The sequence below is a fragment of the Lepidochelys olivacea genome (assembly GCF_965140295.1).
Source record: "Lepidochelys olivacea isolate rLepOli2 genome assembly, chromosome: 22".
NCBI classification, from domain to species: domain Eukaryota; kingdom Metazoa; phylum Chordata; order Testudines; family Cheloniidae; genus Lepidochelys; species Lepidochelys olivacea.
In genome coordinates this window covers 11,747,705-11,770,546 of record NC_140432.1, presented here as the reverse complement: position 1 = coordinate 11,770,546, position 22,842 = coordinate 11,747,705, and the positions used below count along the sequence as shown (strand labels likewise).

Below are 22,842 nucleotides of genomic sequence, written 5' to 3'. Positions count from 1 at the left end.
CTAAGGATGGAGATTCCACCACCACCTTAGGTAACCCATTCCAGTGCTTCACCACCCTCCTAGTGAAATAGTGTTTCCTAATACCCAACCTAGACCTCCCCCACTGCAACTTGAGACCACTGCTCCTTGTTCTGTCATCTGCCACCACTGAGCACAGCTGTGCTCCATCCTCTTTGGAACTCCCCTTCAGGTAGATGAAGGCTGCTATCCAATCCTGCCTCGCTCTTCTCTTCTGCAGACTAAATAAGCCCAGTTCCCTCAGCCTCTCCTCGTAAATCATGTGCCCCAGCCCCTTGATCATTTTCATTGCCCTCTGCTGGCCTCTTTTTCCAATTTGTCCACATCCCTTCTGTAGTAGGAAGCCCAAAACTGGACACAATACTCCAGGTATGGCCTCACCAATGCCAAATAGAGGGGAATAATCACTTCCCTCAGTCTGCAGGCAATGCTCCTGCTAACGCAGCCCAATATGCCGTTAGCCTTATACTGGCAATTTTTAAGTGGCTGCTTTAAAAGAAGTTGTGGATCCTTAATGCAAGTTTCACTGTATCTAAGAATATTTCACCTTTGTTTTTTCTTCAACTGGGAAATTTAGAGTTCTACGAGCAACTCTTTTTGCCTTGAAGATTCCCCCATTTTATCTTTCTCCCCACACTCTATTAAAGACCCTGGATCGTTGTGTCCCACTAGTCTCAACTCCTTCCAGAGCCCATCAGCAGTACTCAGTGCGTCCACCAGCAAGGGTAGATAGAGACAGGGGGTGTCTTTGGTGAGAGTGTAGTAGTCTGGCCTCTGATCACCTCATGTGGTAGCTTCAGGAGCATCATGCAAGAGACCTGTGCTGACCCTGAGACTTGGTATTTTTTATCTTGTTCTACTGTTGTCGTCATTTTTTTTCCTCCTGTGGGCTCTCCCATTTCACTGAGAAGACCACACTTTTAAATTTCCTTGCCCCCATTGTCTCAATTGGATTTGCTGAGTCTGTGTCTCTAATCCTGTTTGTCCCAAGACTTGTGTGTGGTCGGGGGGGGACGGGGGGGACTCTTCAGAACAGCTGCCCCCTTCTTCGCTTTTCAAGCCTTAATCCTTACCCTCCTGGCTTGGAGGAAAATCATAAGTATTTTTTCTTCTCATTGTGTGAGCTGGGATCGGAAGTTGCCAAATACTGCAAGAGGGGATGTTCTTGTGCTGTTCTTCCCCAACTGCAATCTGAAGCACGAGAAATGAAATCACATGAGGGAGAAGATCTTATGGAGAGGTTTCCCAGCCTAGTTTTGCAAGAGGCTCAGATAATTCAAATGAACATACAAACCTTTGGGTACTTAGCCAAACTGAAGCCAAGCCCTGGACGTGTTTTCATTCAATCTTATGGGTCTGTGGAGCTAATTTCAAGAAATTGCAGTGGATTGTCTGCTTGAGGGAGGGATGAGAGAATATGGAACATTTCTCTGTTTGGCAGTCAAGGGGGGAGAAGTAGTGGCTACCTGTTTTGTCTTCTGTCTTACACATGCCCCTGCCCAGCACACTGCTGGGGCCTATGTTAGAACCACATGAGCTTCTGCCATCTTAATAATGCCCACACTAAATTCTTCCAGGCCTCCCTCTTCTGGGACCAATTAAGGCTTTTTCATTTTGTGCCCGACTGGCCTGTGATCCCACTGCACAAGCCCCAGATTTGTCTCCTTTCCCCATGACCGTCCCCCACCCTTTTTTCTTTTCTTTTTTTTTTTTTGGTTTCTCTCCTCTTTGGTCCAGGTTGTCTTCCGGTAAAGTGAGTCCCGAGAGCATCCGCACGCTCCGCCCCCCCTCGGAGTCCTCTGATGACCAAGGCCAACAAGGCAAGCGTATGCTGAGCCCCAGCAAGGAGAAGGAGTTGTCCCTTTACAAGAAGACCAAGAGGGCCATTAGCAGCAAGAAGTACAGTGTCTCCAAGGCTGAGGCTGAAGCCGAGGCTACTACCCCCATTGAGCTCATCAGCCGTGGGCCTGATGGCCGCTTTGTCATGGACCCCTCAGAGATGGAGCCCTCACTCAAGACCCGCCGGATAGAGGGCTTCCCCTTTGTGGAGGAGACAGACATGTACCCTGAGTTTCGCCAGTCAGATGAAGAGAATGACGACCCCATTGTGCCCTCCTCTGTGACAGCCCTCAAATCTCAGCTGACCCCTCTCTCTTCCAGCCAGGAATCCTACCTTCAGCCACCAGCATACAGCCCCAGATTCCACAGGGGCTTAGAGGGCACAGGTGCTCTGGAGAGCCGCCTGCAGGCCACTGGTCAGGCCAGACCTCCAGCTCCAAGGCCTTTCCACCACAGCCAATTTTATGGTTACCTCAGCAGCAGCAGTCCTGGAGAGATGGACCCTCCGCCCTTCTACATGCCAGAGGTCAGCCCTCTCAGCTCTGTCATGTCCTCCCCTCCTCTGCACCCTGAGGGGCCCTTTGGACACCCTACCATCCCAGAGGAGAATGGAGAAAATGCTTCCAACAGCACGTTGCCCCTGACCCAGACGCCAACAGGGGGCCGGTCTCCTGAGCCATGGGGCAGGGCTGAGTTCCCTTTCAGCAGCCTGGAGGCTTCTCCCATGATATTTCCTCAACAGCTCCACCAGTGCGAGGTGACAGAGTGTGTGCAGCTGACGGCCTGTCTTCCTAGGGGCCCGCCCCCTTCCTCCCTCCAGGTCCCTGCATCCTACCCTGGCATTCTGCCCCTGGAGGCACCAAAGAGTTGGACTGGCAAGCCACCTGGCAGAAGCCAACCCTCTGTGCCCACCACCACCACCAAATGGCAGGACAAACCTATGCAACCTATGGCGAGTCAAGGGCAGCTAAGACATACCAGTCAAGGTATGGGCATACCCGTGTTGCCTTACCATGAACCGTCCGAGTCAGTCAGCCACAGTGGCACAAGCACATTTGGCCTGGACACCAGGTGGTATGAGCCCCAACCCAGACCTCGGCCTAGCCCTCGGCAAGTCAGGAGGGCTGAGCCCAGTTTACATCAGGTGGTGCTACAACCTTCGAGGCTTTCCCCTCTGACCCAAAGCCCCCTCAGCTCCCGCAACAGCTCCCCGGAGCTGACTGCACGTGCCAGACCGCGACCGGGTCTCATCCAGCAAGCGGAGATGTCGGAGATCACCCTGCAGCCCCCCGCAGCAGTCAGCTTCTCTTGCAAGTCCACCCCGTCGACCGGCTCCCCGGCTCAAAGCAGCAGGGGGGAAAGCCCCAGCTACCGACCTGCCGTGGCCTTCACCTCTTTGGCCACTGGCTACCCCTCCTCTCAGTGCCCCTCCCTTCCCGGGGACAGTATGGATGTCTTTGGACAAATTCCCTCTCCAAGGAGGGCTGGAGAGGAGATTCTCAGACCTGAGCCAACACCAACAACATTATCCACTTCGGGGTAAGTGTGTATGAATCCTTTTAGCTGCCCTTTATCTGCCTTTCCTTCCCCACCCCACCTCACCCACTGCCCCCAACTCCCTCCTCCTCCCCCCATCATCATCATCATCATCATCATCATCATCATCTGAAATCATAGAGGTTGTTTGGACACGCTGCAGCATCCCTTTTGGAGGTGACGTCCAGTTGGCATTGGTAGGACCCTGCTCTGAAGAGGCTCTTGCTACTGGCACGGTTAGGACACGGCTCACGATAGTGGGTTAAATAGGCAGAGGAACAGTCGGTCATTCAACAGCTGCTCTTCTCCTCGCAAGTCTCTTGGGGATTGGGAATCTGTGTCTTCGGATGTGCGGAGAAGGGCCTTTCCATGTAAGGAACTAGATTAGGGGTCTTGTTACCTGTGCTTGTTGGGTAAGTGACCAAGGGTCACCGGCAGTTTCCTTTCTTGTTTCCTGGCTCTTGACTTTCCTGGAACATTAGTGTGTGCCTGGCTCCCTGGCTTCTTTCTGCCCTTTCCCACAAAGTCTAGTGACTATAACGAACGACAGAGATGGCCGCAAAGGTCACCTTGCCTCTCCATCTCCAAAAGCGATGCTGCAGCCCCAAGACTCGGGCGGGGAGAGGGTGCAAGGATTTAGTCCTATGAACAGCATGTCAGGAGAAGAAATTCACCCGAGCGGAAATCAGGAAGCTGCTGGTATTCAGAGATCCTGCCCCAAAGAGCGAGGCTGCTGCGCTAAACTCCAGTGGCTGGTTTTCCAGGTACCAGGGTTGCGCCAGGCAAAGCGTCTTTCTGTTTTTCTTCTCTTTTCTCTGCCTCTTCTTTCCCTCGTCTTTTTCACAGCACCTTAGATCCTGTAGATGTTCTTTCCTTCCATCCTCTGTCTTTTGTTTTAAATTCTATTTTTCAAGTAATGGGGTTTAATCTCTTGATCCCTCAACTCGTGGAGCTCAGGGAATTAATGGCTTGAAGTAAACTATAAGCTCAGTGCAGTTAAACTCAGTGGAGAGAGGACCTTGGGGCAGGCAAAGAGGAAGGGCGATGTTCAAGCTTGCATAGCCAGCATTGGCTAAGGTGTAGGAGGTTAGTGTCATGTCAGGAAAACCGCATGGTTTGCAGGTGGGAGCCTGGCTTTTCACCCTGTGGTGCCCCTTGCATTTCATTTACTCTCTCTGGTACCTGGAAGCTTTAAATCCTTAGAAACCCAATTAGCCCATTCAGCACTGTTGTTGGTTGCTGACTTCTGGAGACTGGATGAATGGGTCAGAGAGGGGTGCTTATATTGGAGGGGCGTCTGTAGTAACAAAATCAACCCCAAATCAATTCTGTTGTGGCTTTTAAAAATATATATGTATATATCATCTCGTGTGAGTGTGTGTGTGTGTGTGTGTGTGTGTATATATATATATATATGTATATTTGTATATGTCTCCAACCAATCTAATATAGCCAGGATACCTTGATGAGCTATAGGGAAGTCACAGGACAATTCTGTGTTAGAGCACTGTTGTCTGCGCTTTTATGCAGTGTTTTCATCCGCTTTGTTTTTTTCTTTTGTTTCTTCCCCCTTTCGTTTCCAGCCACGTTTGGTTTTGGGTTTTTTGTTTGTTTGTTTGTTTCCCCACTTCTTCTCCTTTGGCATTTTTGACGTGCTGATGTGTTGCGGAGCTCGGCTCCTTGCGGGTGTTGTTAACTGCTTTGTTTTTGATTAATCTCAGCTATCTGGGCAGTGTTGTCGAGACAAGCTTCTCCTCAGCTCAATAGGTAAGGGTGATCCATGTCCGAAAGGATGGCGTGGGGGCTGTCGGAGGGTGGTGGGGAGCGGGGCGTGGAAGGGGCTTTTCCAATCCCATCTCGTCCTTTAAAGGGGAATAAGGAATTGTAAAATACTAGGACAAAACCTTTGCACACATGGTCTCTGTGGCTTTTGGATTTCCCCACTCACCAGTGCCTCAGGGCTATCATGGGTTCAGAGAGGCCTACCTATGGTCGGGATACAGGTAGAAAGACTTGGTATGGCTGTGACTTTTGTGGGGGCAAGCCTAGTGAGGAGGGGAGACCGCTCCTCATTCTGTATTGTGTAGGGAGGTGCATGGTCTAGTGGATTGAATGGGGTTGGGAGCCAGGAACATGTAGGTTCTAATCGCAGCTCTGCCACTGACTCGCATGACCTTGGGCAAGTCGCTTCACCTGTCTATGCCTCCAGTTTCCTCCTCTGGCAGTGGGGATAGTAATATGAGTGGCAAGAAATGGTCTGTGAAAGTGTTATATAAATGTTCAGTGCTATTTGAAAATGAAATCTTAAAATACTGGATTTATCATACGGATACAAATAAGGGACTAAGAATACAAAACGGGCACATGCTCAGCAGCACCTAATAGTAGCTCTCTGTTTGACATCAGCTAGCAAACAGTTAGTTATTTGGGACCATGATCTCATTCCATGAATTCAGTGAAGGGAATCCAATTTCAAAATACTTCTCCAATTTTATTTGAATAGCCGAGGGTTCCCCCCTCGCCTTCATTCCCAAAATTCCTAAATTGTATTAAACTGGAGGAGTTCTGGGGTTTTTCCTTTTGCAGATTGCAGCAGTACGCCGCGTAGCTTCAGCTCATCGGTGTTAAAGCTTTGTTTTGAACTGTAATAATTCAATTACAATAGAAGTCTCATCTCTCTGAAATTTTCCTCAATGAAACCTTGCAAGTTGGCTTCAAACCTAACCAGGATTACAGTGACTTAAGCAAATCTTGCAAGATTTTTCCAGGAAAATACCTCTTGGAGACTTTCTGGGGGCAGTTTCACAGATGTAGCAAGGTCCTGGAACTGAAACTGAAGACAGAAATAGGAACTTGTTTCCAGACTCCTTTGTAGTGGTTGAGCTTCCTCCTCGTCTTCTGTCCACTGAGTTCTTCAGTGCACTAAGCTTGATTTTACCCCTTACTAACTCTGAAGACCAGAAGAGAAGGTCAACTGAAGTGACATGCTGGGCCAATACCAACTGTGATGGCTACCAGGGATGCAGTGTCCCAGGTCTGCTTTTATTTCCACGATCGGAGAGCCTGCATGCACCCACGGAGCAGCAGATTCACAGACACTCTCAGCCGCTGATCAAAGGGTGAGATATCCAGCTCCTAGCCCCAGCGTGGGCCTGCGTGGCGGGATAAGAGACCCACCGAGTGTTGCGTCACAGCTTAGTGAAAGCAGCAAGTGACACTCGAAGGGATACAACCCTCCTAGCTCTCGCCGAGAAGTGTGATGAGGGAGACAGATGGGGATGTCAGGAGGGTGTGTTGCGGGGGGGTGGGAGGGCAATACAGAGTTGGACGTTCAACCAGGGGAGAGAATTAGGTGTCGGAATGGTGGGTCTATCGCACTGAGGCCCATCTGGCTGGCGGGGAGTGCAGAGGGCGACTGACAGAGGGAGCAGGGACTTCTTTACCACTGTGTCCTTTTGGAGCATTGCCCTCATAGCTGCCAACCAAACCGCTTCAGTCCTTTCTGCAGAGCTTCAGAAGCCACTGAGAGAGAGGCCCGCCTTTCGGGGTGTTCTGTTTAGCCCTGGCAGCCTTGGAAACTTTCTGCCCCACACCCCACTCCAGGTACCCATGGCAGCCCTGAAGCCTTTTCAATCCTCTTCTTGCACCGATTCCAGGCCGAGATATTCATGCGTGCCTATAAAAGTTTTCCGCAGCAGCCAAGCCACAAAAATGTCCACCGGCAAAGGCCAGGGACTGAAATGCATCTTACTCTGGGACTTGGGTGCAGAACCCATTGTAATCGAACCTGGGTTCACTGACAGTCTCTCCCTCAGCTAGAGGAGGGAGAGAGCCATTATCTCGAATGGGGAAGGCAGAGGGATAATAAATCCTGCACGCTAATAAGAAAGGAATCCCATAAACAGCACAGCCAAGTAATTTCTTTCTGATTTAGGGTTGTAAAATTGTCAGTGGATCAGAGCACTGGAGCTATATACCAGACTAGCCAGGTTTTATGCCGCAGTAATGAAAGCGGGGAGGGGAGACGTGGTTTACCAGCTCTGTGGTGGCTTACCCATCAGCAGCGGGGCACTGCTAGCAGGTGAATGGGATCTCCTCTGTGGGGATGCATGCAGATCAGGCAGATGGGGGCAAATAGAGGGATACAAGTGACTCTCTGCATGCGGTGTTCATTTATAATCCCCTGACATGGCTGGAGTGGGAAGGCTTTTGCAATATCTCTTGCTGTGCGAAGGGCAGGCAGGTTTTATTTAAGGGTGTGGGTAATTTTATGCCATGATCCAATTAACTTCCCCTTTCTTTTAATTGAACCCAACGTGGCCTGAACGTCTCCTAACGGGGAAGAGTTGGTTCTGTCCTCTCGCTGCGGTAGGAAACCCAAAACCCACAGGGAAGGCAGGCGAGCACCTGTGTTACCTCGGCATCCCAGGCTGTCCAGTGCTGGCAACCCCAGCTCCGCTCCTCCCGTGGGACAGCACAGTCAGCAGCTGGTGTGCAAAGCTTCTGGTGCCTCCTAGGAGCAAGTGGCAAAGCCATGTCCATCCCATGGGGGAGGGAGCTGCCCCACCCCCAGCGTGGGGGGGACGACGACTCCTCACGTTGAGTCGGAAACGAGTAGGTTCCCCTTTAAAGACCGTCCGTGTGCTGATCCTCTGCATGTGTTTCATAGCCACTCTCGCTTGGAGAAGTTGAGTCCTCTTGTCTGAGTGGTTTTGTTTTTTTGTTTGTTCGTTGGTTTTATTTTCTCACTCCTGATTTCATTTATCTTTTTTCCCCCGCTGTGATCTTTTTTTCTTCCTGTCCTCTCCTCTCCTCTCCCACCCCTCTTTTCCGCTCCTTTCTCCCTTGTTCCTCTCCTGTCAGCATGGTGAAGTCCGTTGTGTAGATGAGTTGTGCTGTCTGCAGACCTGTAGACGGGATGCCCGCTGTTATCCGCTCCTTTTTATCTCATTGCGGTGGGGGTGGCTTGGTAGCAGCTCTGTGGAAAGGGAGTGACTTCTGTGTTTTTCTAGCATCTTTGATTTTGAAGGATCCTAAGCCGATCCCAAGTGATATACCCACAGCAGCCTCTGGGTTGGAGGCAGCAATCAATTCCGCACAAGACTGGAGGGGAAGAGGAAACTCCTACTCCTAAGAAAAGTCTCATGGGATCTTTAGTGTCCATGCAGCACACAACGGATCTTAGCTTGTAATATTTCCTTGCATGAAAGAACCCATGTATATCAATGGAGTTTATAATCTTGGAAGGGTGAAGGATGGAGTAAACCTAGCCAGGATTTGAACCTGTGGGATATAGGCTGTCTAGATGGTTTCTCAGACTGGACCTTTACATGCCAAGCAGTTGCCTAAATTCTCTGCCTGTTTGCTCAAGGGAAGAGAGGCAGGGAAGATGTGTGGGGAGGGAAAACTTTTTTTAAATTGCACCCTGGGGTCTTCCTGCCTCTTCTTATGACTTGGCTTCCCATTCTGGTGGAGGTGGGTTGCAGTTCTGTCCTGGGCTTTGTCTGCTACTCTTCTAACCTCCGACACGTAAAGGCATTTGAAGAAGAGCAACAGAGATTCTTTGCTGGGTTGGACTAGTGGAGCTGCTCTCTTAGCCTAGGGATAAAGCCCTTCTTGCTATGGATACTGGAGACTCTTCTTTCAGCTCCACTGAGGAGGAGTGGTGAGGCGTGCAAGCTTTGTTAACTCGCTCTTCTAGATATTGCCCTTTGCACACTCAGGAGCTGGCTGCTTTGTGCACTCCCTCAATAACGGTGAGGCACCTTCAGTAACTTTCTGTCCATATGGTTCTGACTCATGCTCATCGGGAAGTGTGGTAAATTGAAGACCAGGAGAATGTCTCCATTAGTTCTTCTGACCCAAACCTGATGCTTTGCAGAGTCTGGGATCTGAGTTCACTTCGGAACCTTGTAGAAAGTACCTGCTGCATTTTTAAAGCTACCTTCAGTGCTTCAGAGTGAATAAGTACAGGGACAGGTTCCTTTGCATCACACATGGTGTATTCTGGATGGTCTTTTTGCATAGGCTGCTGCCCAAAACACTACAGAAGGGGCAGGAGGCATGAGAGGTCTTTTGCCAGTCTTGGAAACAACCACAACAGGAGAGTTGGAGTTGACTGCAGAAATAAAGGGTGGCAGAGAGGCTCTAAATCTGTTGGCGAGTAGCTGTCCTTTCCTCTGCTATTGTCCACTCTTTACATCTACGACGCCTGAGGTCAAACTCTATTTATGGTGAAATATGGGTTTAGTGTGCTCGTGATGTGTGGCTGGAAATGGAGGAGTGGGGAGTCCTATTTTAGAGAACAAATGGAAATGAGTTTGATGGCGTTTCATGCTAATGTCTAGTGGGCATTTTTCTAGCATCGTAAATGTCACAGTTGCTGATATCTTCTTTGAAGAGGCACATGGAGAAATGGCAGGGGCTGCTACAGGTCAAGGCCGAGCGATATCGCTATAATTGTGTGGCAGTGGGGACCAGCAGCAGATTAGGTGCTGCAGGTTAGAACTGTTTCTCGGTTCAGGACTGAAAGCGCAGGAGCTGTTGGGCTGGAGTAACAGGGGTCAGTCTTGGTCAGGACTGAGTTCCATTGTCAGAACCATTTGGAGAAGTTCACTCCGTACCTGCCTGCATATAGCAGCCACACACTTGCTTGTATCCCGTTGATCTAAAACTGAAAACTCTCTCAGTAAAATAAGGCATGGAGTAATGTGTGCGCAAGCTGGGTGCAGAGGAGGGCAACCGCTAGCCTTGTCGGTACCAGTTGTTGTTCAGCAGCACAACATAATGTGCGGCTCATCAGAGAACACCAAATAGAGAAATGTTACGGGAGCGCGAGCTTCTAAAATGAAGCTATAACCCTGCGTTCACCATTGGAGGCAAACGTTGGCTTACTGAAAGGAATTGAACTGTCGTCCCTTCGCTCTTACGCATCCTAATTCTAGTCCATCCGAGGAGGGTGAAATTCTCACTTGGCTCCAACAGGAGGGAATTGTGGCTTGTCTAAAAAGGGGTTTTGTCCTCTGCTGAAGTTAATGCCGCCTGCTTTGTGGGGAGTTCCAGCTATTCCATCAGAGATGGTCCTGGGGATCTGTCTCTTGGCACATTAGTCAAATCTTGATGTCTATGCTTGAGCGGTGAACATGAAAGGGGCTGTTCTATACCCTAAATCTTATGGCTTTAGTTGCATCTGCTGGTGCCCAGCTGCTCAGTCAAATTGCTCATTATGTTCCATATGCTTCTCAGTGCTGTTAGCAAAATCAAGAAACTTTGCCAGTCATATCAGTGTCTTTAAACACGTTGGAAGTCACCAGCCTGCAGTATTCGAGCAAAGCACCAACTGCTACAAAAGTCCGTTCCCATGTCAGCTCGTCTTGTCCCAGCGTAAAGTCTCACCATGCCACTGTGGCCTTAACACCAAAATGCAATGAGGGACGTAGCATTGAGTTATGGGAAGCCCGGTTCTGTATATATTAAATACTCAGGGAGTTCCCTCCTAGAACAAATCTCAACTACAGTGAGATGCTACCAGCTGAACAGGATGAAAATAAAGAATAATCTCCACATCCAGATTTTTCATAGCTAAATGGATGGAATACCCTGAATTCGGCCCACAGATACCTAACTCCTCTGTGATGTCTTTTTTCATGGAATATTGCAATACTTTAAGCCTCACAAACCCCATGTGCGGTGGGTATTCTCTTTATTTTGCAGATGGGGAAATGGAGACACATTGAGGGATAAGTTACTTGGCCAAGCTCTTGCAGTGACTGAGCAGAGAACAGAATCCAAGTATCTACTCCAACACCCCCCCCCCTTCTTTCAGTGCTCCCCAGACCCATTCAGCACCAGACTGATGTGATTGCAACCAGGGATTGGGTTTCATGTGTCTTGCAAGTTCTTGTGTTTTGCAAGGACCCATGCAATTTCCGGCGTCTTAAATTCAGGGTTAAAGCCTAAGCCTTAACCTAACTGAGAGTGTGTGTGTGTTTTTTGTAGTTTGCTTTTCTCTTTGAGCATTGAAAGGAAGGACAAATCCTCCTCTTCCTGACCTGCTGTTGGGTCAGAGGCTGGCTTCTTGATTAATACTCCACATTGTACAGAAAGAGCCTTCTACGTATTGGATTTATCTCTGGGAAGGCTCCAAATGACCGGATGGCCGCTAGAGTATCTGACAGTGGCATCTAACAGTGAAAGAGAGCTGCTTTGGTTTATGGCCATTTACAGTGCGGATTCCCCACAGACAATCAGGCAAACCTTTCATATTTTCTCCATAGATGGCACTTTTATCTGTGGGAAAAGCACTGGCTAATGTAATCGTTGTCTTTGTCCAAATCTTCTGCTGCTCCAGCCTGCCCTATTGGCTCTCTCCATCTCTTTGTATGGGAAAACTAGAATTCTTCCACTTCTTTACCGTAGGCTGCCCTGCAGCAGGCATGTAAATGTGAGTTTTGCCTCTGAACGTGTCGTCTTCCATCAACCCCACACTTATCGGTTCCATCTTGGTTTCTTCTGCTGCCTTGAAGATGAGCACAGGAGAGTCAATGGGAGCGAATGAGAATCCCAGTGTGCTGGACTGCTCTTGGTTAATCTCAAATGCAGTGAACTGTGAACAGAAGACCAGCTCCGATTTGGGTTCAGATTAACCCATGCAGGGGAGTGTTACTGAAATGTACATGAGCTGACACATAGACACCCCATTCTTGCTCCCATTGCCCAGTTTCTCTTTCTTTGAACCCTCAAGTTGATGGGTGAAAGGTGTAAGTGCAGTATTCCTTGCTGGTGCTAACTCTTTGAAACTGCCACCCGGCAAAGAATTGTTGCCTTTATTTTCCTCTTTCTCTCAGGAAATGTTACGAGCTACCCCTCTCTTAGCAGGTGTTTTGAGACGATTTGATCAGTGGTCTCCAGTGAGTGAGTAATGATACCAAAAGAACATCTCCTCTGACTTGGAAAGGTGTGACAGAGGGAGGGGGAATGTACTGGAGGCTCGGTGGATTAAATCTGTCCTTTCATCTCAGGAGAGCTGGGTTTGAGTATTGGCTTGATCTCACAGCGAAAACTACTTTGTGGACCTGGCCTACTCACTTTTATGTGAAAACTTGAGAATATATAGTAGGACAGACTTCATCCTGAGGGAATGCTTTTCCTATACTCACCTGGCCCCAGTGTCCTGTCTTCCAATAGCTAGTCAGGGAAGGACTGGCAGCCTGGAAAGAAATGCACAAAAAAACCTTTATGCAAAGAGCCCATTTCCCATGCACCAAACTCTAGAGAAAACATTGACCTTGTAACAGGCTTTGGTGGAAGAATAAACCAGACGGAGAATAAATCCGTGAAATGAGCTGGGGAAACTTGCACTACTGAACCCCTGAATGAAAATCCCGTTGTAGGAAATAGAGATCTGCCCCTGCCGCCCCTCCCCCCCCAGTGATAAAATCTTGTAACTACTTTAATTTCAAAGTCATGGTATGTCTTATTCTACTGGGGAAGAAAATCAGAACCCTGGCATCTATCCTCAGTTCTTACTTTATGGTGTGTGGTGTGGCCCAGAGCTGTGATCCTGGAAGGGGGTACCAACTTGCCAGCCCCAGAAATGCTGGCTTGTAAACTCTGTGTGTTTCTGTTTGCCATTTGGTCCCTGTTTTTGCTGTGGGGCTGGGGAAGGGAAGGGTCACTGCTTGTAGTCTGTCTGGGCCACTGTTGCCGTAGCCGGCGGCGCGCACAGCGGTAACATGAGTGCCGCTGTCCTGTTACCATACGCCTTTTGCTTTCTCTTTCTTCAAAGGGGTTTGACGCGGGTTCCCAGAAGTGCCTTGCCGGACATAGGATCTGCCCATCGCTACCTACTTTAATGGTTTTGAAATTACAGAAACAAATGCATTTTTAAGACGTGAGCCTCGGTACCGGTTGTCTTACAGCATGGCTCTTCCAATTCCTCCACAGCGTAGCCATCAGCAGGCATTTGATTCTGTCCACAGGAACAGCCAGGGCTGGAGCCTAACACTTCTCTCTAAACTTTGCCAGTTTCTGCCTGACCTACGCTCATCCATGGTATGAGAGGGAGGGAAACAGTGGACAGGGAAGTGTGTGTGTGTGGTGGGATGGGGAACTACAGCTGTCCCAAAGGCAGTGAGTAGATGGTGTCATGTTTCCACCAGCATCGTATTTAGCTCCAGTGCAGCCGGCTGACCTTATTCCATCGGCCCAGGGTTTCTCACATTTTCCTTTCCATGGCAGAGGATGACCGGTCCCTCCCCACCCGAGATCTCTTCTGGCTGGAGTGTGACAGGGGGCCACTGATGGCACGTGTCTGCTTTTCCTTTCTAGAGAACGTCCATCTCCATCCCGGAACGCTGCTGCACCTGAGAGGCTCGAAGCTCTGAAATACCAGCGGATAAAGAAGCCCAAAAAGTCATCCAAGGGCTCCTCAAAATCCAGAAAACAATCCAGTGAGTGTGAGGATCACAAGACTCCCCACTAGTCTCCCTGTCCATCCTCCGTTTGAGGCCTGGTGCAACGCTCATTAAAGTCTCTGACTCTAATGGGAGTTGACTCAGGCCGGTGGACTGTAGGTCTCTATTTGAGCTACTATAAAACCTGTGTTTTATTCTCTTGCTCAACTATTCCTTATAAAGGAAGCCGGCTCTTTTTCCACGAGGCCACCAGGGCTTCCTAGTTCCTTTCAGCTGTAAAACGGAAGGCCCCATCTCCTGGTTTTTGTTTGTTTTTTTTTATTTTCCTTGGGATGTTACTCCAGATCTTAGTCCAGAAGAGGAAGGGGATAACTTCCCTTTGTAGTCCTGAAACTAGCTGGAGAGCCCTGGAATGACCCTTCTTCCAATGCCTTTAGTGGCTCTCTATCCATTTAAATTCAAGATCCTCCTACATCTCTCCACCTACATCTCTGCTGTCATTTCCTCCTGCTCCTTCTCCAGCCCCCATCTTCTCCTCAGGTCCTCTTCCCTTTGTCTCCTCCTCCCCCGCCAAGCTATGTGCCTTCCCTCGCACTGTCCCCTACACTTAGAACAACCTTCCTCTTCCTATCCTATATCAAATCCCTCCAAAAATCCTCCTCACTCAGCTGAGCATCCTGTGTTAACCTTCTCCCCAGCCAAACCACCGAGGCTGGTACGTTGTCCTGACTTAGACTGTGAGCTTCCCAGGGCCGGGCCCAGGCATTTGTTTCACACGCGCTGTAAAGCACCACATCAGCTCGTGGCATTGTTATAGGTAACTAATCCTCTTTATCTCTTGTCCTCCTCCTTCTCTCTCCCTCTTCAGATGGTTCTGCCTCCCAGGTTCAGCACCTTCCCAACTCTCAGGTACTGTCGCCTGACGAAGCGGTCTCCCTCCGCAAAAAGAAGAGACACTCTCGTCAGGATCCCTTCGCTCGCCTCTCCGCATTGAAGGATGACCTTTGCCACCGGCAGCTCCCTGAGGACCAGACAGCTATTCTCAACAGCGTGGACCACGATGATTCTGGCGGGCATGCCACCTTACTTTAGCATAGCACCAGCCAGCGAAGGTTCAAAGGTGGGGGGGAGGAGGGAGAGGAGATCTCATGAGCTACAGACGCGTGTGGGGAGAGATGGGGTGTGAGCGTCAGCCTGGGTTCTCATACCAACAAGCTGAATGTGCAAAAGCGATCGTATTTCACTGGGTGCACACAGTCTGTTTGGTATCACATCCAGGAAACCCAGCATCCAGTCTTTGCCCACTGGGAGAGGCTCTCCCTTTCATAGGACACCTTCCATTTAGTGCGGATCGTGGGGTGGGGTGGGAGGGAGGAATATCCTAAATTAGAGGGATGGAGGGAAAAATACCCTAGCCTCACCCACCCCCTGCCATTTGGAACAGGAAAAGGTGAGATTGGGGCTTGCAGGGCTCAGAGTGAGAGGGATTCAAACTTAGTGTTGTTCCTCGAATCCCCCTCTCTCTGCTACGGCTTCAATTTTATGAGTGCTGGAAGAAGGATGAGATTTTACATCTTGGTTTCCAAAAGTTATGTATAGATTTAAAAAAAAAATCATAGATGCAGTTTGCAGTGTATATTTATACAGTGTGTATTTAGGTAGGAACATGGAAGTAAGCAAATGGCCTGAACTCACAGGAATCATTTGGATTCCACAGAAAACAATGAAATGACACACAACAATCCAGATTGGAACCGATGACCCAGTTAATCTGATTATTTTAGAATAATGCATTACAAAATTATCCCAGAAAAATTTACCCGTGCAAAATCTCATTGCCTCTCCAACTTTTGGCCCAAGGATGATGGATAACAAAAACACAAATTATATTTTACTTCCGTCCAAAACCCTCCCCCAAAACTCCAGGATAAGTAGATGTGTGAAATCTTGCAAGGTCACACACAAGCGCACTCTCAAAACTTGTTAATTTTAAGGTAACATCTCTTTGCAAACCTGCAAGGATGGGGGTGGAGGGCGGAATTTAAATCCGAGGATCTTCAGTCTCAAACGAGGCTTTTGTCAATGTTGAGGAGGGGGTTTAGATTGTCAATTTATTGTTGTTCTTAGTGATGTTCCGTAGTTCACTTTGTAAGATTAATGAAGTCTTCGAATACAAGAGCTCACGACAGGAGTGTTTACAGTCTTTAAGCTTTGCTGCCGAGTGAGGAGAGAGCTCGGACTTTTTTTCTGCGTGGAATGTGAATGGAAATGGTTCTGCTGGTGCACCCCACCAAAAAGCCCTGGCTGGGATGATTTAGTTGGGGATTGGTCCTGCTTTGAGCAGGGGATTGGACTAGATGACCTCCTGAGGTCCCTTCCAACCCTGATATTCTATGATTCTATGAACTTCAGTCTGCATCTTCCAATCTGTTGCCCCACTGATGGATGTGAACCAGGCAAACACCACAACGCCTGAGAAAAGGCTTTTGGAAGGTAACTTTTGGTCCCCGGAGCTGAATAATTGCTTCTAGCTGCAAGCAGTAGAAACAAATTCCGTCACCTTGCATCAATTCTAAATATGTTGCTGATATGTCCCCTCCCCTGTTCCACCTCCGCCCCAGTTTTAGAATGAATGTGATGCATTGGGTTTTAACACTCCCAGGATTCAGTCTGAGGAGTTACGTTGTCATCCTTTTACCAATGCCATTCCAGCTCTTCGCCAGAGTGTATTTTTGATTCAGATTAGTTGAAGACCGATTCACATGTCCATCAGTTTCTCTCTGGATCGCATAGGTCTATATACGAGCGGCAGCTCTGGTGTAGTGAATGGAATGGGAGGCTAGGAGTCAGGATCCCTGGGGTGTCTTCCTGGTTCTGCCACTGACTCATTGTGTGGCCTTGGGCAAGTCACTTAACCACTCTGTGCCTCAGGTTCCTCATCTGTAAAATGGAGATAATGATACTTAAGCTCCTTTGTAAAGCACCTAGAACTCTACAGATGGAAAGTGCTATATAAATGCTAGGTATTATTATATTCCAATATTGAAAAATATTTAGATACTTTCTAAGTGGCAAGATCAAACAGTGCATCCAGGTCTTTGTGTATTTCATCCCTTGTGCTGGAGTGTGAAGATGGTAGCCTGCCTGGGAATAAAACAGTTACGCTTTTTAAAGTATTTCATGTGGGTGTTTTTTTGCTTTAAGTGAATTCAGGATGTAGAAACAGTCTCAGGTGAATCCTGGGAGGACCTAGGTACTTCTTTGCACAGAATCTCCACAGCCCAGGCCTTTCACTTGCGTACTTCCCAAGGTGGGTGGGGGTGTGTGTGTGTGTCTGTGTTTGGTTTTTTAAGTGGGATGGCCACAACACTTTCACCAGTCTTGCTGTGGTGAACACGTGCTTTGACTATTATACTTGCTAATGGTTGAACCTCAAAGGGCTCAGTGGCTGGACGAGGCATCCAAGAGTTTCAGATGCTTTGTAAAAATGAACAGTTTAGATCAAGCAATATCAGTGAGTCAAGTGGCTGGGTGAAATTTAAAAATTTCACCAAGTAGTATCCCAGGAAGACTTTTATGAAGGTTTTTGTTTCCAGTCGCATCAGATATTCAGAAACCACAATAATAATAAAAATGGGTAAAATTTTTCAAACATCAAAATCCTGATTAGGCTCCAACCACATCAGAGAGAGCTCTGTGATAAACAGTGGTATTTTTTTCCAACTTAAAGAATTCCATCCAACAGGAGACAGATTTGCTCACAAGGGAGAGGAGGATACTCTGCGTAAAATCTGAATCTCGAGCAGGGATTGGGGCATTTTGGCAAGCATACCGTTCATGGCCCTGGCTAGGTGAGAAACCAACTTTGCCTGTGGCCCGAATGAGTATTTCTTTCTGTACTTTTAAGGATTGCCCTAGGCTCTACTAGGACCTGGATTGGATTTCATGTCACTTGCACACTAGGTGTAAAAACTGAGCCCATATGACATCAGCTCACTGACGTTAGTGCCAGATTGAAAAACAGAAACTGATTTCTAGCCCTGGTCCAACAGGCCAGCTGTTTTTTTTAAAAAAGACGTTTTCTCAACGGGGAAGGAAGCAGTTAGCAGTAGGTACCGTCTCAAAATTTTCCAGGAACTTCTGCCTTCAGGGTTCCCAATCTGTGGGTGTGTCCTCACGTATGCTAATGTCACAAGACTCTGGACCCCCTCCCGTCTGTGGCACAGAGGTAGGCTGTTTTACTACTGCTTCCAATCTCTAGGTGAAATTGGTCCCTGTGCAGAGGGGGTAGCACAATGTCTATGCACTACTTAAGTCTCTCTGAAGCTCTATTTTGATGAGGTGCATAGGCCTTCTGCTGACTCTCTGTACAGGGCAAACTTCACTTCACTTTCAAAGACCCTTCTTTCTTCTGCTCTTGCTTTGTAACCGTCCATGCAGGATGTTTACTTTTTGAGCATTTTCTGGGCTATTCGTGATAGCTCTTCATATTAACAGGGCAGTATCTTGGGTCTCTTGGGATGACGGTCTCCTCAAGGCCCTCTCACTGTCCTGATGTACGTAGCCCTAGAGGACTTAGATGCAGGGCCGACTGGCAGAATATGTCAGCTCACTTGGTCCGTCTTCTACAGGTTTGTTTCTTTTGCAGACACTTTGAGCAGAGAGCCCCCTGCTTTCCAGGGCCTTCAACCGTTAGCGACTGGAGCTGCCGCCCTCTGTCTCTTTCAGCTGTGTGAGCCATATAGAACCCAGGAAAGGGAAATCCAGCCAGTGAGCCTCTGAGAAGCATCTTTCCTTTTTCAAACTATTCTTCAGCCTTTACAGCTGCCTCCTCCCCATCTCCTTTACCTTAGTTACTGTTGTGGTTCATGTTTGGGGAAGAGGGAGATGCCGGGCACGACGGGAGAAAATATTGGCTCCCTTCAACCATAGCAAATGTGGCCTGTGCTCCGGCAAACGGCCTCTCCCCTCATTGTGGAAACTGCTTTCACAACCGTCTGGCTTTGATGGCCTTCACAAGCGGGTTTTCTTTTCACCTTGGCAACCTGGGACATTTGAGCTGTGCCAAAGGATGCCAAGCCTTCTCCCGTTTCCGCCCTGTTGAAAACCTTTTGCCTTTTTCTTGGTCAGCTGCAAACACAGCTTTTTATTTAACCTGGCAGAAAAATTCCTGGGTCGAATCCCCTTTTTGTAAAGCTGTCCTGGCTGGAAATTTTTGCTGTTTCATTAGCAAAATTATGGCCACTCCCCATGGAAATACAGCCCTTTTTATTGGTTTCCCTGGAAATCCCAGGCAACACCAAAAAACCCACTTTCACGGGACCTGTGGGACACCACCAACAGCAGGAATGTTTTTCATCTGGCTCCACCGAGCGCTCCTGCTTTGTCAAGCATGTAAATACCACAAGATCATAACATCAAATCCATCGATGCTTGCACCTTTTTGGGAAGTTGGTTTTCCTGCTGTGTAGAATATTTCTGTGTAAGAATTCTCCCCATCGCAATCCTTCAGCTCCTTTTCCACATAATCTCAGTTGCCAGATGTTTTTACAAGACAACTTTTCCTGTTGCAGCTAGGTGTGGTGGTTTGAGGACATGGGCAGCAATGTGTGGGGGGTGGGAGTGCAGGTGCATTGCTATAATTTCTGCAGCTCAACAGTGAAGCGGTACCTCAGATGTATACTGTATCAGCCGTGTAAGTACAAAATCAACTGACTGAAGCAGAAAAAGTTTGATTGACTTGAATAGTAGTATTTAAATCTGACTATACCCTAGACTTCCTTTTAAAACTGAGGGAGGGAGGAGCCAAGCAGAACTTCCTCTCTCACTATATTTTGTTAAGCAAATGTATATTGTCTCCCAGGATTGCCCCTGGATGCCCTGATGTAAAAGTTTTCTCTGCAAAGGGCTAGTTGTTGCACTCTGAGAAAAGAGGAGAACTGACTAAACTGCACTGTCAAAGTTTGGAGGGTTCCCCTGACCTCATCAGAGCGCAGGCTTTGTATGGCATTCCAGCTAGCCCTGCAGATTTGTTTTGAAAAAATTAGGCCCAACTCTTTGAAACTCAGATTTGCCTTGCAAATCTATTCTTTGTTCAGAACGTCTTATGTTTATAAGCAACGTGTACTGGTGTGAGGAGGGAGACTTAGTAAGTGGATTTGGGTGTTAATACCTGCATGTAAAGTAGGCACTTGAAGAAAAATGATTTTGCAGTTAAGGTACCGGACTGGAATTCGAGAGACCTGGCTTCTGTTCCCAGCTCTGCCATCGACTGTGAGAGCTTGAGTGAGTGACTTAATGTCTTTGTGCCTCAGTTTCCCTGCCTGTAAAATAAAGTAGGATTGTTTATCCCAATCTCAAGGAGGAGCAATGAGGCTTAGTTATTAATGTTTGTTTTATGATTTGAGACCTTCAGATGGAAAAGGCTATGACCTGTGTGGTCATGTTATGTATAGATACCATGGTATCTGGAGGCTATTATAAATTCACAGGATAGAAGTGCAGTGTATTTCTTCTCAGATGTCTAAATATGCTTTGTGAGTGCTGACCTATACCAGTCAGATGCTGCCCCCAGATGCAGAATTGAGCACCTTGTCTTTAACTCCCAGATTTCTTGGCTCTTCTTTTCACTAATCCAGGAAGTCCTGGTGGTGGGAATCCATGATAACTTTTCCAGTGTATGGAGTTTGCTACCTGAACAGCAACTGGAATACCTCCTTGGTCACTTACTTCCATTCTCCTGTTGTGAGTTTTGAAGGCTGTTCTCAGTATGTTGAAGGTGCTATGTCTGCTTGTGGTGTCTCAGTTTATCTCCACGGCACTGGACTGTGATTCAGCCGTACTTTCAGGGAGAATTGGAGACGACGATCCTGTTTCTCGTTTGGTGTGGAGGAAAAGCTGAGTCAGACATGCATGCAAATCGCAGGGAGTTGTGTGGTGATAGCTACTGAACTGCATATGTAATGTAGGCTTGGTAAGTGAAGTTATCCCCTTATTAAATGGAACTGAAAGGCCTGGTTTGAGCATGCGACTGGGTGCCAAGAGTTCTATTCCCATCTCTGCCACTGGCTCAGTCCGTGGCCTTGGGCAGGTCACTTCACTTCTCTGCTTCAGTTTCTCCATCTGTAAAGTGGGGACAATAATATTAATTTACCTACCTCACAGGAGTGTCGTGAGGATTCATTAGTTACTATTAGTAAATCCCTTTGAGGATAAGATGCACTAAAAATGCATATTTGATGGGGCTGGCCAGGGAGGGCTGAAGGACAGTCCACCAGTGCCACTCCTAAGTCTGCCAGAGGGTCATTCTCTCCTCCTCCTCCTGTTCCAGCTGCTATCAGCTTGGCAGAGAGGCCAAACTGTAGTCCCAAATGCAAACTTCCTCCAAACACTTGGTCCAAACCTGCTTCTTAGTGGTTAATATCATTTGTGATGGGGACAGCATTTCTGATATCTTACTGCTTTAATCCTTTTTTTTTTTTTTAAACGAGAAGTTTCACTCATGGGTTTTAGGTGAAAAGCTAGACGTTTGGATGGACACTGAAATATTCCAGGTTTGTTGGATTTATTGTTTTGGAACAATTAGCTAGGCCTTGTCCACATGAGAGAGTTGGCACAGCTATAACTTGAGTCGGATTTTAAAATGATGTAGTTGAAATAGTGCAAAAGTTGGACACTCATATTTTGGGTTAAGAGTGGCTTATTTTCATTTAGTTAAACCTGCTTCTAATGGTTTTAAACAAAACTAAAATAAGTCTCCGGTTTAACTAGATCACTTTGAATTCTCACCTAAAATTATACCAATGTAACTTTCTCATGTAGACAAAGCTTTAAGGCGCTCTTAAACTGAAATAAGTGTGTTCACACAAGGGGAGTTGCATCCATTTAACTGAATAGGTTGGTACAAGTTTCTTGTGTAAATTTGGCCCTAGATTTATTTATGTGCATTTTTATCTCTCCTGTTCATTTGTATTACAGACGTGGAGCAGGATTTTTCCAACTTAGTACAACATATTAAGAAGGTGCAGGATTCTCTGGGCAATAAGCAAAAATCATGGCATTTGTTCAGGGACACTCGTGTGGATGCAAAATTCTTAAAGAAATCGGATTTCAGAGGCCGTAAAGGGTGAGATTCTGGTCCCTGATGCACTGGTGTAAATTTGGAGACCCTCCATTAACTTCAGTAAACAATCTAACTAAAAACAAACTTATCCTAAAAAAGGTACATTTGGGAAACGATCCCTGTTGGTTGAGGTCTAATGACAGTCTCATAAAAGCAGAAGCTGGATTTTAATAAATAGTGCCAAAGAGTTAATTGATGGATATCTAATGAATATGTAGTGCACAGCTTAATGTCTTGTCTGAGCTGTCCTGAGCCGCACCACTGTAGCGGCTGTGGTGTTAGTGTGAGGGATTAGTGAATACGCCTACGCGGGGACGTGGCATCTCCTAAAGAGGTTCACATTAGTCCCCGCAGTAAATATATGTGGGGACATCCATCTCTTCTGTAAATCCGCTGCAGTCAGTGCTGTTACCCCAGGGGTAAATATGGCCTGTTCTCCAGACTTGGGTGAATTTTATGCCCGGTGACTTTGCTTTCATTCTGAACTCTCTCTTTATTTGAGAGACAAACCATTTTTAGAATTGCTGCTTATTGTTGAGGAAGGAGGAGAGAGAGAAGTCCCTCTTGGGCTTTAAGGGGTCAAAAAGGCTAAGGAGGGGCTTGGATGGAGAGAGCATGGACGTGGTTAGTTTTCTCCAGCACAGGTTTGTCCTTGTCCAATGGCTTCTGGACAAGATGACTTCATTTGAGTCCGATGCTGCTGCTGTTTTAAAATCCCTCCTTGGACAGCAGCCGCCTGAGTGGATTGTTTGGGGTTTTAGAAAACTAATTTTTGTTACAATTGCTAGAATTTGTATTTCTTCAACTTTTTTGTCCTATGTCCCCACGAGGTAGCTGAGATCCCCCCCCGGATCGCTGGCTGTCCCAGCATTCAGGGACAGGACCTCCAGTGGCCCAGCTTAGTATTCCCTC

At 47.6% G+C, this 22,842-nt stretch overlaps 1 protein-coding gene across 1 annotated transcript in view; it reads left to right on the top strand.

The window, feature by feature from the left end:
• Window positions 1–16,984, top strand: part of IGSF9B (immunoglobulin superfamily member 9B) — a 96,245-nt gene extending 79,261 nt beyond the window's left edge. The window contains exons 18-20 of the mRNA XM_084611990.1: window positions 1,756–3,396; window positions 13,723–13,844; window positions 14,677–16,984. Of these exons, the coding sequence (XP_084468116.1) occupies window positions 1,756–3,396; window positions 13,723–13,844; window positions 14,677–14,900 (1,987 nt within the window). The 3' untranslated portion in view covers window positions 14,901–16,984. The remainder of the gene's footprint in view (window positions 1–1,755; window positions 3,397–13,722; window positions 13,845–14,676) is intronic.
• Window positions 16,985–22,842: the final 5,858 nt, after the last annotated feature.